The sequence below is a fragment of the Hoplias malabaricus genome, chromosome Y (genome assembly GCF_029633855.1).
Source record: "Hoplias malabaricus isolate fHopMal1 chromosome Y, fHopMal1.hap1, whole genome shotgun sequence".
Lineage (NCBI taxonomy): Eukaryota > Metazoa > Chordata > Actinopteri > Characiformes > Erythrinidae > Hoplias > Hoplias malabaricus.
In genome coordinates, this window is record NC_089820.1 from 9,594,545 (window position 1) to 9,614,887 (window position 20,343).

The following is a 20,343-nucleotide window of genomic DNA, read 5'->3' on the forward strand; positions in this document are numbered from 1 at the left end:
TATATATATATATACATATACACACACACACACACACACACACACACACTAAAAACTGTGATACTGTGACATCAGTTCAAAACAAAACAACAGAACAAAAACGTCTTATGTAAGAGAAAACATCAACAGAAACACACTTAGAGGAAGAAACATTTATTTGGGGACACTGCAAATGCACACTGAACCAAAACATGAATGGGTATAATAACACATCTGTAGATTATATAGTGAAAAAAAAACTCTGCAAACATGGTAAAAAATATATTAGGTTATTGGTCCTGAATATAAATATGAGTGCTTCATACTGAAACTCATTAACTCATAAACACCATAATGAGCAGGGTGTGCAAACACATTGGTATTATTGTATATACTGTACTCAATATCTCTTATAACATTTTATATTCAAGGTTTAATATTTGCTGATAAACTGTTCATAAATAAAGTTAACAGCAATGTAGGGCTGTGCTTATTTTGTGTTTTTACGTATGTTAATTCAGTTGATGGCAGAATAAAATAACAGACAATAACAAAATGGATAGAAAAAAACATCAGTATGCAAAGGGAAAGTAGCAAACAAGGTCATGAAGCCACCTAAATACATGATCATTTGGGGATCAAAGGTACCATTTCGTACAAGTTTAAAAGTAGTTTATTAACAGTTACTAATTAGGTCTTAATTCCTTTTTGACACATGAAAATTACCACCAAAATTAATGTTTTCTATATGACATTTTCTGCTCTGAATATCAGGTGGTCCTCTAAATAACAAATGAGTTGAGCATTCAAAATATGTGTGACAAATTGCAATTAAGTATTTAGGCCTTAATAGCAATTTATTAACTAATGTTAAAACAATAACTGTGTTATATAAGTAATCTTACTGTAATGTGGAACCAAGGCAATCCTGGACAAATACTGATGTGCACTGTCACCCTAAAGGTAAACTAATTCAAAGATAAATGCTGCAAAAATAACAGATAAATGCATTTGTTCAAATCAGCCAAAAAATTATCACAGTCACTAATGAGGTATCAATTATACACGGCAAAGTAGTAATACACTGATACAGCGGTACCCATCTAGACTAAAAAAAGAGTGTGTTTGTGTGGCTGAATCAGAATTTCAATTGGTAAGAAAAAAAAAATCAAATGGCAAAAGCAGTTTTAATTCAACAATGACTTTATGTTCAAATAAATTTAACCTGATTACTCTAAGATAGTGAATAGACTGTAGATGTCTCGCAAAAACCAGAAGCTACTAAACTTGTGTGTGCTTTTACATCACCACCATGACTCACTGCAAACTACAGCTAGTGTTTAAGCCTTTAGCCTGCTAAATTTATAGAGACTAACTACAGTTTAAATGACAGAAAACTTCAATATGACTTTCTTAAATGATCAGCTCCGAAAGTATTTTAATACATTGTCTTTTACTGATCTGTGAAGCTAGTTCTATACATTTATTTTCCTGATATATGTCTAAATAAATTTCAGGCTCTGTCTAAACATTTGTCAGTGACCCAGCATGGCTGTAATGTACATACTAATATTGCTATGTTAATTTGGGTAATTATTTATTTATATATTTATGATAAACATTTTTCTCACTGCTGTTTTACCACGCATAGCCACGACACTAATATAATATAACCAATTGAATATAACATACAAACACACACTACATTACTCAGGTATCTGCTATTCCTTTGTTTTTAAAATGTAGGCATTTGTATTATTTATAAATGTGTGTGTGTCTGCGTAGAGTAGGATAACGTTGTGTGTGCATGTTCGTGAGGGGCTTATATGTTTGAGAATGTGTGTATAGCATCAGTGGGTATGTGTATGTGTTTGAGGAGTGTCTTGATGGGCGGAAAGGCACAGGATTTAAATGTATACATTCAGTCAACAGGATCGAAATGAATGGAAAAGTTGAATAAACTATAAAATAATCACATTTCATACGTGGAAAATAACTGAAATAACATTAAACTCTATAAAACAACACAAACACAGAATAAATACCAATAACATCTGGAGTGGTTTTAGCTCAAGTATACAGCTGTTCTCTTCGCTCAGTTCTTGTTCATAAATCAACTGTTATAGAGTAATAACTAAAGCTGAAACCAGAGTAGACAAGCAAGTCATAAACAGTTTTCACAAATTAACTCTGGAAAATGTCAGGAAAATCAGGTCCAGACAAATTCCGGAGTTGCCCTTTTACACATGTAGTGCACAGCCGGAGCTTTTCCATGTCAGATTTGTTTTTTCAGCTGTGTTCTGTGATATAAGCATGGCGCGGCACCTGTGTAGCGCATGCAGGAGGCACGGCATGAATTCACTGAATTCTCCATAACATTACATGCTCTGTTCATACTAGGCTCAACTGGACATTACGCAGATATTGTACTAGGGGGCTGACAGGATAAACTCCAGATATTGTCCGTTATAACTCTTACGAACATTCACATTCACACATACAGCTTGCCTGTATGTCCGTAAGGTCTGGAAAATTTTCAGGTTACCAGGCATGTGTGAAAGGGGCTATAGGTTTCTGGATCAGAATCTAGGGTTAAGGTATAAGGAGTGTGCAAAATCCCATGCCAGTCATAGATTTCTGGAAAAGGACTTAGGGTGTAGGGTTTATGTTGCTGGTTGTGCAATTTGGGGTAAAACCTGTAGGTTTAAGGATTTAGGGTAAATAATTTAGAGATTAAGTTACAGGGTTTAGGGCACAGGATTCTAGGTACAGGGTGCAGAGGAGTGTGAGACACCAGGCTAGTCACTGATTTCAGGATAAGGATTTTGTGCTCAAGTAAAAATGTACAGGGTTAAATGTGGGGTTAAGGGTTTAGGACAAGGAGTGTAGGACTAAAGGTAGAATGTAGTACTGAATCTAGTCCAACAGAGGCGTGTGGGAGACCCCAGGCCAGTCATAGGTATCAGGGAGGAACGAGTCGTAGTTGGTGTTCCATACTTTGGATCTGACGTATGCTTCTTTGTCCGCAGGTTCAGGATAACGGAACGCCATTCCCTTTGTGTATAGATATTCTGCCACCTATACATACACACATGTTAAGTACACTGCTTTACCACATACCTACACACACACACACAGTATGACCATAAACATGCATACACACCTTAACGGCCATCTGTACTGAGACCTCTCTGATGTTGGAGAGTGGAGGGTAGAGTCGTCCTTGAGAGAGATCCTCATCAGTCAGCTGACCAGCTAGAGTCTAATTAAGAACAACAGCAACAACAACAAAAAACAAATGAACAACAAACAAAGAAACAATAAGTGCTGAATACAATCAATATATAAAACAATAATGAACAGGAGCATGTTTATTACTGTGTTTCATCACCATCCCTTTAATAGTGTTCAGTACTGGCCTGGGAACTGAGGAACGCGGATTGTTCTAGTTGTTAAAGTGGACTTTGTTCCTTCTTGATAAAATGTTTAAGTTGCTCTGGGTCTTCACTGTCTTGATCTTTACATCGGAAAGACCAGTCTAGAACCCACAGACACTGATGAACTCTCACTTTCATGCTATATTAGTATAGTTCACTCACTCTCTGATTGCACATGAAGAATGTAATGTGACTTTTGTTGCTGTGACACACTGGATATTTTAGAACACAATTTTATTACCACTTAGTGTCAAAGGAGCTTTCACAGACATTCAGTTATGAACACACCTTCACACCAGACTGTGAAAATTGTGCTTGGAACAATGTAGATAATGCTTTTACTTTTTTTCATGAAAGGCCAAACGATTATCATTTCCGATAACAATATGAATGTTACCACGGCACTGAAATGGACTGAACAGAAATGATAAGATAAGATTCATCTGAATATTGGTTTGATTTATCTAGAAAGAACTCTTTTTAAAACTGGCCAAAGGAACAATAAGGGTTTAGATCTGAATGTGATTTCATTATCCACAAAATACTTCCTATTTACCTTTGCAGCCTCAAGGAAAACTGTGTCACTAATGTGTCGAACTCCACTGAGGATCACTGCCAGAGCCACACCTTAAATATATAACATATAATCCATGAATGTAACTATATAAAATAATTATATAAAATAATATATATTTATATATATATAAACACTAACCTGGGAATATGTAAGAATTGTTGCCTTGTCCAGGGATCAGGATGCTGCCGTCCTCCAAAGTAACAGGACCAAATGGACTCCCACTTGCAAATAAACACCGACCCTAACACACACACACACACACACACACACACAAGAACTAATAAGCATTGTGGTGCCTTCCTCTGTGTGTTACACTTGTGTTTGTGTACACTTCTCTTTGTTTATATGTGTACCTGCGTGAGTCCATAAGCATCCTCTGCAGTACACTCTGCTTTAGCGGTGGGATTACTAAGGGCAAAAATAATTGGCCGTTCATTCAGTGACCCCATTGTTTTAATGACGTCATGAGTAAATAGCCGCCCAGCTCCAGCCACTCCTGAAAAGGGATATTGCACACTTGTAAACATATAGATGATAATTACAGATATCTGAACACACCTGGGGTAGGAAATGATTACATACATCTGAACACACCTACAACAAATAAGAATTTAACACACTTCAACAAACTTAAACACTACACATAATGGCAACACACACCTATATATACTGAAAAAATGTTAAATGCCAGGATATTCCTGCACAAGTAAAACAAACCTGAACACACATAAATACATTTGCATACCTTATTGAGTTAGAATTACAAACTGGACTACACTTGGACATTTAAGTGCCACATACACTGAATACTCCTGGACACACTGTAAACTCACCAATGATGGCAGTAGGTTTGAGGACATTAACAGCATCCAAGAAACTTTTCACTCCTTCGCCTGGACTTGGGTGGACAAAGGCCTCCTGATTTGTGTCCATGTCCTCCTCTCTACCCTAAAGACACACACACACACACACACACAGTCTGTATTACAAGGGTTGTCTGTGCGTCAGTTCCTGTGCGACAGTCAAAATATCTCTACAGCCCTGGTGAGATAAGCAAAACGTTGATTAAAATTATGATTTAGGCCTGACTCATATCCTATTATAGTCCGTTTCATAATCATTAAAATCATTAAATTACATAGGTAAATCAAGGTGTGTTTATTTCACTGTGACAAACACAGAATCAGTTTTACAATTAATCTTTTACTAATGTACTTTTTAAATTTCATGCACTTCTTAACAAAAGATAATCCAGTAAGACTGTTAAATAGTCTTCAGTTGAATTATTTTCTATGTAATGACATCATTTGTGTGTTTATCATCTCAGGCCAGGAAAGTTTGACATTATCACAAGAGAAGTCTGGAAAATACGGTTTCATACATTTTCCTTATTTTTAAATTTAAGGTGCATGTAACTCTTTATTTCCTAAAACAATTTTTACTCAAATTTAATTTCTGTTGTACTAAGCATACTTTTTGCATGCATACAGGTTCTGCTACTTTGGAAAAAATGATCAGAACTCATTGTCAACACAAAATAATTTTAGCTTGACAATGAGTATGTTATAAATAACAATCAGGAATTCTTCAATTTAATCTATAAAAATCTACTCCTCCTAATTAGCAAGTTCACCCAAACCTCAGGAGGCAGCATTATTTCCAGAGACTCCTAACCTTTTCTGCTATATTCCTTCGTTTTGTTTTTGTGGAATTATTAAAATCCGTTATCCCCATCTCCCCTATTTCTTTCTCTATTTCTCTCACCTGTACGAGCAAGCCATATTTATCAAACATCCAGATCTTCCTCTGAGCCTCTGCTTGGGACATGCCCTCCTCTACCATCGCCATGACGATCAGGTTTGCGATGCCCAGTGCGGCCTGCAACAGCCAACAAAACATTTTTGGCTTTTCTATATATCTGAATACATGAGGACAGATCTGTGAATATATATGTGTGTGTGTGTGTGTGTGTGTGTGTGTGTGTGTACAGTGAATGTATATATGTGTGACAGTGTATGTGATCAAAAGTAGGGTACCTCTCCTGCTCCCAAAAACAGAACAGTGTGGTCAGTGATTGGTTTCCCAACAGCACGCCGCGCTGCTAATAAACCAGCCAGAGCTACTGATGCAGTACCTACAAACAAACATGCAATCAATTAAACTGGTATATCAAATAAAATTAAAATCACATGCAAACTGCAAATATATATAATCAGACACGTTCACTTTTGGAAGTTTTCTTCTTTAGTTTTACACTGGAGCTACAAAGTTTAACCCTGTAATAAAGACCCATACCTGTCAAGCACCTGAAATCCTATAATAAGCAAGACTGGGAAAAGAGTTCATTTTCAAAAGTACAGCAATTGGTCTCTTCAGTTCGCAAACATTTACAGAGTGTTGTTAGAGGAACACGAGATAAGATTTGGTAGGCAGTATTTAGAGAGAGAGAGAGACAGAATGAGTGTGTGTGCATGTGTGCAAAAGAGAGAATGTATATGTAAATGTGGGTGTGATTGTATTACCCTGAATGTCATCATTAAAGGTGCAGTATTTGTGGCGATATTTCTTCAGAAAGCGGAAAGCATTGTGGTTCCCAAAGTCTTCGAATTGAATGAGTGTGTCCTGTCCGTATTTATCAACCACTGCCTCCATGAACTCATCAATCAGATCATCATAGCGTTGGGAGCGGTCCCGCCTCTGATACAGTCCCATATAGAACGGGTCTCTGAGCAATGTCTGATTCAAACCACACACACACATTAATATGGAAATAGAAATGAACAATGTTAACAGTATTTCAATATTTTTTCTACATCTATACACACAGGTAACAAGCTTGTTGGTGGTGTGAGTTAGAGTTCAAACCTCATTATTCGTTCCTACATCGATACACACAGGTAAACAGCTCTCAGGACGGATCCCAGCACATGCTGTATAAAGGCAGAGTTTTCCAACTGGTATTCCCATTCCATACACTCCAAGATCCCCCAATCCCAGAATTCTCTCACCATCAGTCACAACTACCGCCTACTCACGGAATACACACACATACACAGACACACGGAGACACTTACATAATTGTTTATCGATATTTACTTTTAGTTTATTTACTAATAACCAGTTGTGTATATTTACCTTCACATTAGTTTCTGGCCAATTGTCCAGGATAGACCGAATATGTCCTCGGTCCATAATGGAAATAAACAGGCCTCTGTACAACAAACACACTTTACTTACTTGTGTCCAAACTTCTATTTGAAGAGTTTTTATTCATCAAATTTTTTTATATTTAAACATTAACAAATGAAGTTATTAATCCATAACAGGGCTGACTGTGGTATTGCTATCACAAACATGGACTGACGTAGAGTTTATGGTAATATGGTAATGTAAGGTAATCAAATAGTGTACTCACTTAGGTCGGCGAAAGATATGTCCATACTGTGTGCATGCGAGGCCGACGGTGGGAGTGTAAACAATTGGCATCAGGGCCTCAATGTCTTCCATGAGCACACGATAAAACAGACGCTCGTTACGCTCCTGAATCCCCATCAGATAAATATACCTTCAAACCAAAACACACACACACACATACTCTAACTCTAGCATTTCAACCCTCATCTAATCTATTAAGAAAGGGTATTGTGATGCTCTAAGATATGATAAGACAGGATAATCCTTTATTATCCCTCAGTGGGGAAATGCACTATAATGATGACCACCACTTATTTCCCACATTGCAAAGAACACAGAAATGGACAATAGCTCAGACATGCAGTTAAATGCCAATGAGTTAAGATAGACCGTTTATGATATTTAATTAATGGAATAATTATAGGAGGACGTTTGGGTAAAATAATTAATTAGTGTTAAAAACACTTAATGTATTAAATTCCAGTGTGGTAACACATGTTAAATTTGGCAACACTAGTCTCGAGACAAGCCCAGTAACACAGCACTGAGCTGAAGTCTAGCAGTCTTACAGGAGACAGGAGAGTCAAAACAGTTATCCAAATTATTTTTGTTAGTACAGCACAGCTAGCATTAGCCATTTTCTCTTAGCACAAGTAGATTTGATAGCATTAGTATTTCCTGTAAGTACATACAGCACAGTAAGCAGAGTCTCCGTTTCCTAAGAAAGTGCACCAAAATATTTTAGTTTTTTTTCTTTTTTTTTCCAAAATAACATTGTGATTTTCGCATGTTCTGCTCAGAAGTAATACATTCATAGAATAGGTTTTTATTTGCATAAATTATTTTGCTTATACCTAAACTAACAAATGCACTGTTGTGAGATCACACCGTTGCCATAACAACTACCACAAACACAGATACACAGAAAAGCTAACAGCAGTGGCCAGGATACACCAGTCTACAGCTGATAACAGGCGAGTGATTGTGCTTCTTTCATTTCTAAATATCTTGTTATTAAGTACTTCTCCCCCACTGAGTTTCAGAAACTTTCCTGATGAATGAAGCTTGTGGATGAGGTAGGAAAGTCAATACCAATAAACCACAGAAATTGGATAAAGGCCTTAAGTTGAAAATGCCAGCTTTAATGCAGTGATTACTGTCGCTCAATCCATTGAAATATGTGGTAATTAATGTCTGGTGTGTATGATCAGAGAGCATTGTGGGTAATGTAGTACTTCTGCAGAGGGTCAGAAATCTTGCGGAGGTTCCTCTGGAAACGCATGGCCTGAATGTCCTGCGTCTCAATTTTTGGGGGGAGCAGTCCCTGCAGTCCCAAAATCTGCCTCTCCTTCAGAGTAAAGGCCATTCCCTAAACACACACACACACACATATAAACACACTCACCAAAGGGTTTTTAGATGGAGCCTCTGTTTTTTCTGTTAATTAAACAATATTTGCAGTTATGAAGCTCACATTGCCTCTGATATAGATGATATTATAATTTATTTTTAATTCTGTATTATTTTCTTCACTTTTAACAGTGTAACTGGAAACAATACCTTATTTTGCAGGAACATTGAAATATGAATATGAATGAACAGACTAAATCAGTGGTCCCCATTTTTTATGCTGTATACCCTTTTGTAGAAAAAATATTTTTGAGCCCCCTATTCCAATACACACACACACGTACAGTACTGTGCCAAAGATTTAGTTTAAAAAACAAACAAACAAACAATCTCTCTCTCTCTCTCTCTCTCTCTCTCTCTCTCTCACACACACACACACACACACCTTTCTGCTGAGTCATGGTTCTAACTGTTTCCAGGCTCTAACAGACTTGCTGCCTGTCTGTCTCTCTCTCTCTCTCTCTCTCTCTCTCTCTCTCTCTCTCTCTGTTTGCGTTTTTGTGTGTGTTTGTACCTTGTTAGTGTGTGGATTCAGCATCAGGGGCTTCCCTTTCTCTTTAGTGTGAACCCAACGACACACACTCACCCATGGCCTCACACTGGCGCGAAATCTACACAACATCTTCAGACACAAATAACTGCAGAAAAATGCAAACAAAAACACACTTAATACACTCATAACACACATAAACCTGCAGAAAACAACAATAGCATACACAACTACATTTAACTTACATTTAGCCAACAGAGGCTCTATTCTCCCTATTACAGGTCAGTTAAGCATCACAATGATTCTGAAGATGTGATTTTATGGAATGAATTCTACCTAGTTTTGCTTTAATCCAATCCGGTGATCAGTTTTATAGAAATAAACACATAAACATATACTCTGAACAGCCCAGAACACACATAATATACATAAAACAGCCCTGACACCCCCAACATACAGAGAGAGAGAGAGAGAGAGAGAGAGAGAGAGAGAGAGAGAGAGCGAGAACATACACACTGCATACACTTAGAAGAGCCCTGAAGCCATATGCACAAGCACAAATGCAACAGGCCTGAACACATACACCATACATATAGAACAGCCCTGAGCCCACACACACACAGATTCTCAGACCATGCCAGAACACATATAAACAAGCATCATACAGTTAGAACAGCCCTCTGTGTGTTCACACACAAACTCACACATTAGGATTAAGAGTCAAAGCAAAATCTGTTATTATTCTCTGTAAGGCTGACACTAAATTAAAAGCAGGAACTTTAATCTTCTTACTCTGGTAAATCTCAGAGTTAAAGTTCTTAAACAGAGGAACTGAAGCTGCTGAGCTCAGTTTCAGAAAAAGGAACAGAGAGACACACTGTGTATTTACTATTTCAGGCAAATGATTTACTGGAGCATCAGGAGAAAATGCTTCATAAACCTTTTTTTATAACGCAAATTTATTACTGCTCATACCTTCACATCACAAAGTTCAGATTAAAAGCCACAGTTATAAATACCTCAGAAAAGGCCTAATGGCTTCTGTCATAACACACAGGTCTCAATTATACCAACATATCTGAACATAAGCCGTGGAAGGTCATCACAATCAGGTACTGGTTTATTAAGCCCCTGTGTTCTTTCTACATCTCTCCCCAAACACTATGCCCTCCTTTGTGATCACCTTCTTCAACTCTGAGCCCTGTGCCCTGATTAGTGAACACTTTGCCCCTGTGCCCTTTGGGAACTTATTTTAAAATGGGTAAATATCTCAGATTCTCCTGCTCCACTTTCAGGAGGAGGTTATCAGAAACAGGAGACACAGCGAACACTATTCTATATTTAGACAAAGCATGTTTTCTCAAAGGTGTGTAGTAGCTATTTACATTTACTCGTGTGCATTTAGCTACTTCAGAAAAACACTGATGAATATGTAGCTTCCTGAATATTTTTGATTTTTTTTTTAACATCAACTGAGGTATATCAGTGAGTAAAGAAGTCTCCTTTTTCCTTAGACTAGTTTCTTCCTTTTACATATAGCCCGTCTTTCTCTTTTCTATATTTATTGTGATTTTGCTTTATTGCTTAGATAAAATGATCCATAAAGAAGAAAAAGAGTGGCACACACTTCAGATTCTGAGCTGACAGGCGCTGGGTGTTCAGAGAAAATCCACTGACCACACAATCAACACCTTTAGCAATGTCCTTAGTAACAGTTGTTGAAACGATCAGAAAACACAAGCAAGCTGAAATACGCTGTTAAATGGAATTTCTCCGTTTTGTCTTAAAAGCTGTTATAATCTAACGCCAAAAACTACTTCTATGACAGCTGGACATTTTAAGGTGGACAGGACACATTCCTAATAACAGATGCAAATAAGCACTAAAATACCCGCGTATAAACAGAAAATATGCTAAAAATATGTTTTTTTTACATTACGTTAATGTAATTTTATTTACCTCTTTTTAATTTAATCTTCAATAAACGTTACGATAACGTTACCGTTATTAGTACCAGAAACACGGGGTCTGATGCTGTTCATTCATTAAACAACACTCAAACTCACCTTTCTGTCAGGAACTTCAGTCTTAGCACTCAGTGCTCAATGGCATCATTAAACTGAATCAAAGTGTGATTAAACCGAATAAGACCGAATTAAACAGAGCGTTAAAGAATGCTGCTTCGGATACAGCGCCGCAGACCCGGATGTATTCGCGTGCTTGCGGAATGACGCTGAGCCAATCAGAGCATAGATCAAGTCCCGCCTACCTTCTGAACACTTGTTTATAAGAGTATTTTAATTTAAAATAACTATCACACGAATATACCGTAATTCACATGATATGCTACTACCCAGAGACTCACACTGTAATCATGCTAGGAGTGTACAAAACGCGTCAGCTCAACTGTCAGATTTGTTGTTCAATGCTACCTCGTTGTCTGAAGATTTTATTTTCTCGCTGCCACAAAATTCATCATCAAAATGATACATCAACAACACAAACAACAAAACAAACTTAAAAAGACAAACAGCATCAACACTTCTTTGCTGTTTAAAATTTATTAGCAACATATGTTCATAAATGCTTAAGATACAGTTTCAAAGATTATGTTATCACTACATTGAAAGAGTGCTGTAATTAAAGGGTTATACACTGAAATGTGCTGACTTTCAGACAGAGATTTTTAAATATGACATGACCCAGGGGGATTGTTTAAAAAAAAAAAAAAAAAAAAAAAGCATAGCAAATGCATTTGTGTAATTGTTTAGTGTTTCAACTTATGTGAATTATATATATTTTCAAAATCGTAATTTTGGGATACGATTAATTTATAATTATATTTTTTTTTTACACAGCACTGAATTGTTTTCTTTAAAAACGGGTTGCTACTGAGGGTCGCATCATGAAAACAAGTTTATGTGTCAGGAGTAAATATGTCATACAAATTTTGTTATATTTCAAGAGGCATGTAATGTTTTCTTTTGGGATTTAAAGCAGAGTTAAAGTTTCAGGTGGGATTTAAAGGCACAGTATACACTTCTGTAGGTAACTAATGTTATCTAAACTCAAATGCAAAACAAACAAACCACTCCCTTCAGTGCTCCTTCAGTAGCTCTGTCCCCCCAAATTCAGCTTTTGCCAATGGAATGACACGAAACATGGACATAGAGCAGAAATAAAACAACATTTTAATTTCTTTTCATGCCTTTCGACATCAGGAGGCGTCTTCATCATCCAAAAACCTCACCAGTGTTTACACATGTCTTGGCCCTTGCCAGATCTAAGAACTTTTTGTTCAGCTTTTGTCCACTAGATCTGTAAATTTTTGGCTGCTTCTTGGCCATTTCTTGACAATGTCTGTAGTTCCACACATGTGCCAGATTTAGTGCACCGACTATGTAGGCAGCTGTTTAAGTAGGCAGCGTTTGAACTGACGTCTGTCCTCATCAGGCAGATTACTGAGACTCTCTAGAGAGCGATTGCGTCACAGCTTGTTCCTACCCACTGCACGCGACCGGTGCAGTTTATTACCTCATCTTCCTCTTCCTGTTTTTATTTTATATACTTTTGCTCTGGAAGAAGTGCAAACTAGACAGAAGTTGTGCTAGTGTTGCACCATGGGATTGTCTTTGTGGCTGAGGAAATGTTTTGCCTTAAAATTCTGTCAAATTAAGGAATCTAAGTAGACAGCATATTTAATATATCTAAGAATGATGACCGCTTACGTGTCAAGAGCACGCTCACTATGATGTAAAATGCTCTCTATTTAGGCAGCTCACTAGATTTTGAGATAGCCATTCCTTCTATCTATAGCCATCTACAGAGCTAGGGCTGAACACAAGCACCAGATTTTTTCCAGTGCACAGACAAACAGAGAGTTAGTGAACCATAAGGAAACATTCACAGATTACAGAAGTGTACTGGATTGAAATCACATACAGCAACGGTTCACAAACATTTTATTTTTCATCAGTTCATGCTTGGAAAATATAGTTGTTTTTTGGCAAAGCTTGTTGTTTGTGTAATACGTAGCTAATGAGTTTTAAATCTTTAATAGTGGGACAGGACTCCCTCAATATAAACATATAAACAAACAAAATATTTCAAGAATTTATATAAATAATTAAATTAAATAAATAAATAAACGGTCAGGTTAAATCAGCCAGAGTGGGTTTAGGTCAGAAATAAACTCACTTTAATCTGTGTTAGAATCAGAATCTGAGAATTTAAAGATTTAATTTGAATTAAATATTTGTGTTTTCCCCTCAGTGTGACAAATAACTGTGAATTAAGTTGTTGTTAACCAGTGAATATTTTTTCACTGAAAGACTTTTGAAAGAGTGAAAGAAATCAGTACTTGTGTTTGAAATCACTGTTATGTGATCATCAGTAAAATATTCTACATCAATTTCTGTAAATAATCCAAACAGAGCACAGTGAAATCGCTGTGTAACAAAAGCATGCAAGTAAGGTAATGTTTTAGTGGATATGTGTGAGTGAGTGGGTGTGTGTGTTATAGAGATGATTTTCAGACACTGAGGTTTTTCTGGAGTTTCTCCCTTTCAGAACTCGAGCTCAGGAATGCTGCCTGGAAACCACGCTGGGATTTATACCTGAAATAATAAAAAACATAAAACATTTAAAAAATTCTCATATATATATATATATATATATATATATATATATGTGTGTGTGTGTGTGTGTGTGTGTGTGTGTGTGTGTTTAACTGCACAAAATAAAATAATAATGGAAACATGTTGTGCAAATTAAAATCTATTATAAAAAAATATTTTTCAAGAAAAATTACATTCCTCAGTTTCAGTGTCTGATATTTTGTAATCAGCTGGGTTTTAAAAGCATGTAACTCTGTGTGTGTGTGTGTGTGTGTGTGTGTGTGTTTATATACGCACTGTACAGTAATGATGATGATGATGGCGAAGCAGCTTATTATTGACAGGACGACGGCAATAATGATCAGCACAAGCTGCAGAGAGTGTGTGTGATCAATTAGATCCTCAGATCCAGAACCAGTGCCAGAGAATGTCTGTAACAGCTGTATCCCACAGCGTACACCATCATATCCTTTCGTACACCTACATAATCAATAACATTAATCGATATCATGCATTAATTAACCATTAATTTATTGATCAATAGCATCAGTCAAATCAATAAACAATATGCACCAGTAAATGCCTTTGTGTTGGGTTCTTTTTTAATTTTCTTTAAACCACTCACAGTCTTAATGATATCATGTACGGTCTGGGTTTAAACAACCACTTTTGCAGAGATGCCAACTAACCATTCCCACTTCTGGGTTTCCACTTAACTGATCCCTACCCTTCCTGGAACTACAGGTACTCACCATTATCTGTACATCCTGGGCAGGTACCACAGGACCTCACCATGATCTGTACATCCTGGGCAGGTACCACAGGACCTCACCATGATCTGTACATCCTAGGAACTACAGGTCCAAACTGTTATTTATTTCTCACCCTTATCTGTACATCATACATGTCCTTACCCTGATCTTTACAGCCTGGAAACAACATGTCCTCACCACAATCTGCACATACCAGGACCAAGGCCACCACAGTGGTCTGTACATCCCAGAACCACAGTTTCACACAGTGATCAGTAAATCCTGGGAACTACAGGTTCTTCCACAATATATACATATTGGGAATTATAGATCCTTACCACAGTGTGTCCATCATAGGAACTTTTGACCTCCATGACCTTGTATAATTCCAAAGTCACTTTGTTTTAGCTGCACACAGAATTTTTGTCATTCTGAAGTAGTTATATCTTGACTTATGTATTAAACCAAACTTGGTCAAACAGATACACTATATTGCTTAAGTTATTCACTCACCCATCCAAATCATTGAATTCAGGAGCTCAGTGAATTCCAGTGTCGTACTGTGATAGAATGCCACCTGTGCAACAAGTCCAGTAGTGAAATTTCCTCCTTACTAAATATTCCACAGTCAACTGTAACTGGTATTATAACCAAGTGTAAGTGATTGGGAACAACAGTAACTCAGCCACAAAGTGGCAGGCCATTTAAATGACAGAGCGTGGACATCGGATACTGAGGTACATGGTGTGCAGAGGATGCAAATTTTCTGCAGAGTCAATTTCTACAGACCTCCAAACTTCATGTGGCCTTTGGATTAGCTCTAGAACAGAGAGCTTCATGAAACGGGTTTCCATGGCTGAGCAGCTGCATCCAAGCCTTACATCACCAAAAGCAATCCAAAGCATTGTATGCACTCTAGAGAAGTGGAGACTGTTTCTCTAGGGTGATGAATCAGGGTAATTATCTGACTGCATTTTGCCAAACTAATTGACAACTGCAATTTAAGTGGAGGGGTTATTGGGTGGGGAGTTTTAGGAGTAGGGTTCCAGTGACAGGAACTCTTAATGCTTCATAATACCAAGAGATTTTGGACAATTTCATGCCTCTAACTTTGTGGGAACAGTTTGAGCATGGCCCCTTCCTGTTCCAATATGACTGTGCACCAGTGCACTGTCTTGGTACCCAAAGGATGCCGGTTCAATCCCCAAGACATCCGTAGCTGAACTGCCCTTGAGCAATGGCTGACCCCCGCTCTGGGTGTGTGCTCACAGACCCTATTGCGTTAGTGTGTGTGAGTGCCACAGATGGGTCAAATGCAGAAGACAAATTTTGTTGTACGTTGTACAATGACAAATAATTGCACATTATATTAATATTATATGCATCAGTGTCTCACAAATACGCTTCTGGAAGAATGGTCAAAAATTCCCATAAACACACTCCTAAACCTTGTGGAAAGCCTTTACAGAAGTGTTGAAGCTGTTATAGCTGCAAAGGGTTGGCAGACATCATATTAAACCCTATAGATTAAGAAAGGGATGTTATTTAAGTTCATATGCGTGTGAACGCAGACAAGCAAATATTTTTGGTAATACAGTGTATCTGCTTTAACCATATGGAGAATTCAAACCTTTCTCTTTTAGGAGGATTCCTAAGGACTTATTCAGTCACTTGTTCACTCTTAAGGCTTCACTACTGCAGCTCTATTCTCTGTGGACCATCAGACCCTTGCAGCTCATCCAGGACATAGCAGCACAAATCGTCTTCAGTCAATGGAAGATCACTCATTTTACTCTACTGCTGTGCTCTTTCTGTAACTTCTTGCATCAGATGTAAAACCCTATAGCCTACCTACAAAGACAGAAAAAGCACTGTCTTCTCCATACCTCATAGACCATGTCAGAACTAATTATTTCCAACCGAATGGACCTGATCATAAATATCATCTGAAGAACCTGTTTAAAACCAACTTCCTCCAATCTGAATGACCCAGTCTGAACCACTTATGAATCGAGTGAGAACCAGTGCCTTTTAAGTGCCCAGTCACCATCTGGCCGTTCCAAACTGATGGACCTAGTCAAAGCTGGTCAGAACCAGATTAAAAACATTCCTTCCAGACTTGATGGACCCAGTCTATATCTCAAGCCCTCTTAGCTTCAAGTGTAACTTGACTTGAACATCTATCCTTTATACACATATGTGTATTGTATAGTGTATATAATTTGTGCATAGTTCATTTAGACTCTGTAATGTGTGTTAGAGACATACACACAGACAGGTTCCTTCAGGTCCTGTAGGTAGGTACAGTGTCCATGGATGCAGTATTCTCGGTGTGATGTCCTGCAGGGATCAGTGTCTGTTGTGAAGGAGTGTTGTACCTGTGTAGGGAAGTGACCTGAGGTCACATGACTTTTATTTTTCCGCCTCCCACCATTCCTCCTCCGGCCAGCATTGGAGGAGCGTTGCTCTTCACTCACAGTGGGAGAAACTAAGCACACACACACACACACACACACACACACACACATATTATACATAACCCCTGAGAAGAACCAGGACTCAAAAAGAGAACCTTCCACAGATGAAGAAGCCAGGTCTCTGCAGTTCTTAGACTTTACACTGCAGACACTATTTTTCACTGAAAACATTGCGAGAACTGCCTGAGAACCACCTCTTACAGCAAGTCATATACAGTTACTTCTGGATTAGTACCAGGCAAAAAAGAGATATAATGACCAGCTAATGTCAGTGTAAAAAAGGTCAAATTACAGACTTAAAACAGAATTTTAACAGAGAAAAAGGAGCATTTAGAGACCATGGTATAGGGACTGGAGGAGAAACTCAAGCTCCACTCTCATGTTTTGTGTATATCCTTTCACTGTGATAGGAACAACTCAACATTTTGGATATGAAAGAATAAAAAGAGAGAAAAGAAAAAAAGAAAAGAACAACATTCGCAGGTCAAACAAAACAGCTGTAACAGAGCTCTTACCTCTAATTAATGGTGGGATACTAAATAAACCTGTGGCTCCATCAGACTCCAGCTCCTCACCCATAGCACTCTGAAGCTCCTCCCCTGATGCTGATGTCAAGATCACATGATCCAATGCAGGTGTGTGAGTGATAGATGAACTTAAAGAGATGACCACACTACAGGCTGCACACACACACACACTACATGACTTCATGAAAATGATTCATTATTTCTAACATGATTAGAAATAATAATAATAATAATATCATGAGTCTGTTGATTGGGTTTGGGTTAGTTTTGAGATAAGTTAAGTTTAATGAGGATTTTAGGGGTTGGGATTGGAGTTGGGATTACAGGTGTAATTTAATGTGAGAACTATATCGGGGATTATGGTTAGCAATTAGTGTACATTAAATATGCTGCAGTTAAACATGTGATTTCTAAAATCAATCAGAAACTAAAGCTAAATCTGAGAGATTATAAATTTAACTGAAATCCACAACCGTATGAAGTTTAAGAAATTATATTTTTAAATATTTTAGAAATTATATAACAATCACCAATATTAAAACACGCCCCTAATCTCCACATTAATCGCCCACTAATTTTAACTCTAACGCCAACAAATAATCTCTACCTTAACCCCACGCCTAGTCTCAACTCTGAACCCCACCCTTAAATCTTAATCTTTATTCCCACATAAAGAAACATGGCATATAATCCAGTGTGGTTGTCTTGGAAGACGTGATCATACATGAGTCTCATCACAAGACGAAGCATTCCCATTAGCATTGACATTAGCATTAGTAAATCTGTTGGGCTTTTTAGATAATCCTAGCATTAGCATGCTAATCTAACCCCACGCTTCTGTCTGCTGTTTGTGTTGAGTCACTCTTCATAGAGTTTAAGGTTGAATGGAGAATCTGAAATTTGGACGCCAGCGTCTGTACACAATCATCTAATGTTTAATGCCATTGTGAGTGTGTATGTAAGGGGTGTGTCTGTCCTCTGAAGTAGCTAAAAATGTGTGTGTGAACAATAGTACATCTCTTTCCTTTTGTTGTCTAAGTTCTTCACCTGTAACCCACACCTGAGTAGCTTCCGGAGGGTGGAATCTTTTCGCATTCACTACATTTTCTACCTCCATGTTCTCAGGAGAGAGAACAAAATTATGTTTTAAAACACACTCTCAGGAAATAGTTCTGTGGAGTGGAACCACAAGGGAACATCGTCATTATCTTTTATTCAGGATTAGAATAGAACACTACCCTATGTGTTTGCATGTGTTTGTGTGTGTGTGTGTGTGTGTGTGTGTGTGAGAGAGAGAGTGTGAGTAAGTAAGTGTTTTTGTATATGTGTGTGGCTGTGTGTGTTGTAGAAAGACAAGTTCTGACCTGTATCTCACACTCCTTCACTGTGGTGTGCATTCATTTACTCAGTGTTCCATAGAGGACTAGTAAACAGTGTTCTACAGAGTTCTGCATAACAATGTTCTACAGAGTTCTAGCTGAAAGTGTTCACAGAGTTCCCAAGTTAACAGTGTTCTACAGAGTTCTAGTTGAAAGTGTTCACAGAGTTCCCAAGTTAACAGTGTTCTACAGAGTTCTTGCTAACAGAATTCCACTTGAATCGCGTGGGCAATCTTGTTGTGGCCTCTTGCCCTTAAAAGGAATTCTGGGTCTAAACTGGACTTCTCTATGTCAGAAATAAATATTCTTGTTTGGAGGCTCTCATGTCCAGTGGTAAAAAAAAAAACACTGTTCCAACTTTTATAAGTTACTGGGCACTGAAGTATAGTCACACTGAAAGAAAGACTTTTTTTAAAGTTCAGCCCTTAATTGAACCATAAATTGATTTCTGTCATAGAGCAATTATGCCTATAGTTCATGGACAGAATGACAGCATGACTGGAAAATTAGCTCCTGGTTTTACATAAAATGTTAATGAATAAATAATAATGTCTTTTATTCACTGTGTGCTGTTTTCCTCTCAGCCGTCTCTATTGCTTTTCTTACTATTTCTTAAATAAGTAAAATCAGTGTCTCTATATGAAAGTCAGTGTCTCTATACTAAAATCAGTGTCTCTATATGAAAGTCAGTGTCTCTATACTAAAATCAGTGTCTCTATATTGAAAATAACGTGACGATTTAACATTAAAAATGTAAAAACTAAAGTCTTCCTCAAATTGTTGCTGTAACTGAGTGATACCATAATAAAAGACACTACAATACACAACATTCCACTAAATCACTTTTTATAATCTACTGAGAACTTTATCTGTAACCTTACACTGAACAAGTTTAACTTTAAAACAAACAACTATTTATTCTCTCTATGTGTGTGTGTGTGTGTGTATGTGTACTCACCCAGGTAGATGAGAGAGCAGAGAAGGTTCATGTCACAGCGGAATAATACACACACATACACACATGCCACTGCTGCAGCTTTTATACACACACACTTCCGCACACACACATACCTTGGGGTGTGTACCAAAATGTGTGGGTTTGTGTGTGTGTGTGAGAGAGAGAGAGTGTGAATGATAATCATTAACCCTCCACTGTCTTTATTACAGTGGCTTAATTACACTGATACAGCTGAACTCTATATGCACACACTGTACAATTTATATTTGCATACATCTCTCTCTCTCTCTCTCTCTCTCTCTCTCTCTCTCTCACACACACACACAC

The 20,343-nt window shown here is 37.6% G+C and overlaps 2 protein-coding genes across 2 annotated transcripts; both read right to left on the reverse strand.

Annotated features, from left to right (window-relative positions):
* Nucleotides 1-147: 147 nt before the first annotated feature.
* LOC136678632 (NAD-dependent malic enzyme, mitochondrial-like) lies at nt 148-11,495 on the reverse strand. Its single transcript, XM_066656697.1, has 15 exons — nt 11,374-11,495; nt 9,332-9,455; nt 8,643-8,776; nt 7,409-7,558; nt 7,129-7,204; nt 6,859-7,020; nt 6,516-6,729; nt 6,030-6,127; nt 5,758-5,871; nt 4,827-4,941; nt 4,347-4,489; nt 4,132-4,234; nt 3,973-4,043; nt 3,143-3,241; nt 148-3,057 (listed from the first exon to the last, which is right to left on the reverse strand). Exons 2-15 carry the CDS (start codon nt 9,437-9,439, stop codon nt 2,896-2,898), a joined length of 1,749 nt encoding a protein of 582 aa, XP_066512794.1. The 5' UTR covers nt 9,440-9,455; nt 11,374-11,495; the 3' UTR covers nt 148-2,895.
* Nucleotides 11,496-12,070: 575 nt separating this feature from the next.
* On the reverse strand, nt 12,071-20,082 carry LOC136679464 (proheparin-binding EGF-like growth factor). The gene is made up of 5 exons (XM_066657992.1): nt 20,017-20,082; nt 17,668-17,832; nt 16,944-17,163; nt 14,221-14,403; nt 12,071-13,923 (listed from the first exon to the last, which is right to left on the reverse strand). Exons 1-5 carry the CDS (start codon nt 20,045-20,047, stop codon nt 13,839-13,841), a joined length of 684 nt encoding a protein of 227 aa, XP_066514089.1. The 5' UTR covers nt 20,048-20,082; the 3' UTR covers nt 12,071-13,838.
* Between the last annotated feature and the right edge of the window lie 261 nt (nt 20,083-20,343).

Bases quoted from the DNA above. Each gene is read 5' to 3' on its own strand.
- LOC136678632 (XM_066656697.1), bottom strand. From the start codon at position 9,439: ATGTTGTGTAGATTTCGCGCCAGTGTGAGGCCATGGGTGAGTGTGTGT. The intron at 6,128-6,515 runs GTAATACAATCA...GTTTGTTTGTAG, and splicing joins CTTTAATGATGACATTCAGG to GTACTGCATCAGTAGCTCTG. The intron at 3,058-3,142 runs GTGTGTATGCAT...GTGTATGTATAG, and splicing joins CAGTACAGATGGCCGTTAAG to GTGGCAGAATATCTATACAC.
- LOC136679464 (XM_066657992.1), bottom strand. From the start codon at position 20,047: ATGAACCTTCTCTGCTCTCTCATCTACCTGG. The intron at 17,833-20,016 runs GTGAGTACACAT...GTGTGTGTGCAG, and splicing joins CTGCTCTCTCATCTACCTGG to CCTGTAGTGTGGTCATCTCT. The intron at 17,164-17,667 runs GTAAGAGCTCTG...GTGTGTGCTTAG, and splicing joins TATCCCACCATTAATTAGAG to TTTCTCCCACTGTGAGTGAA.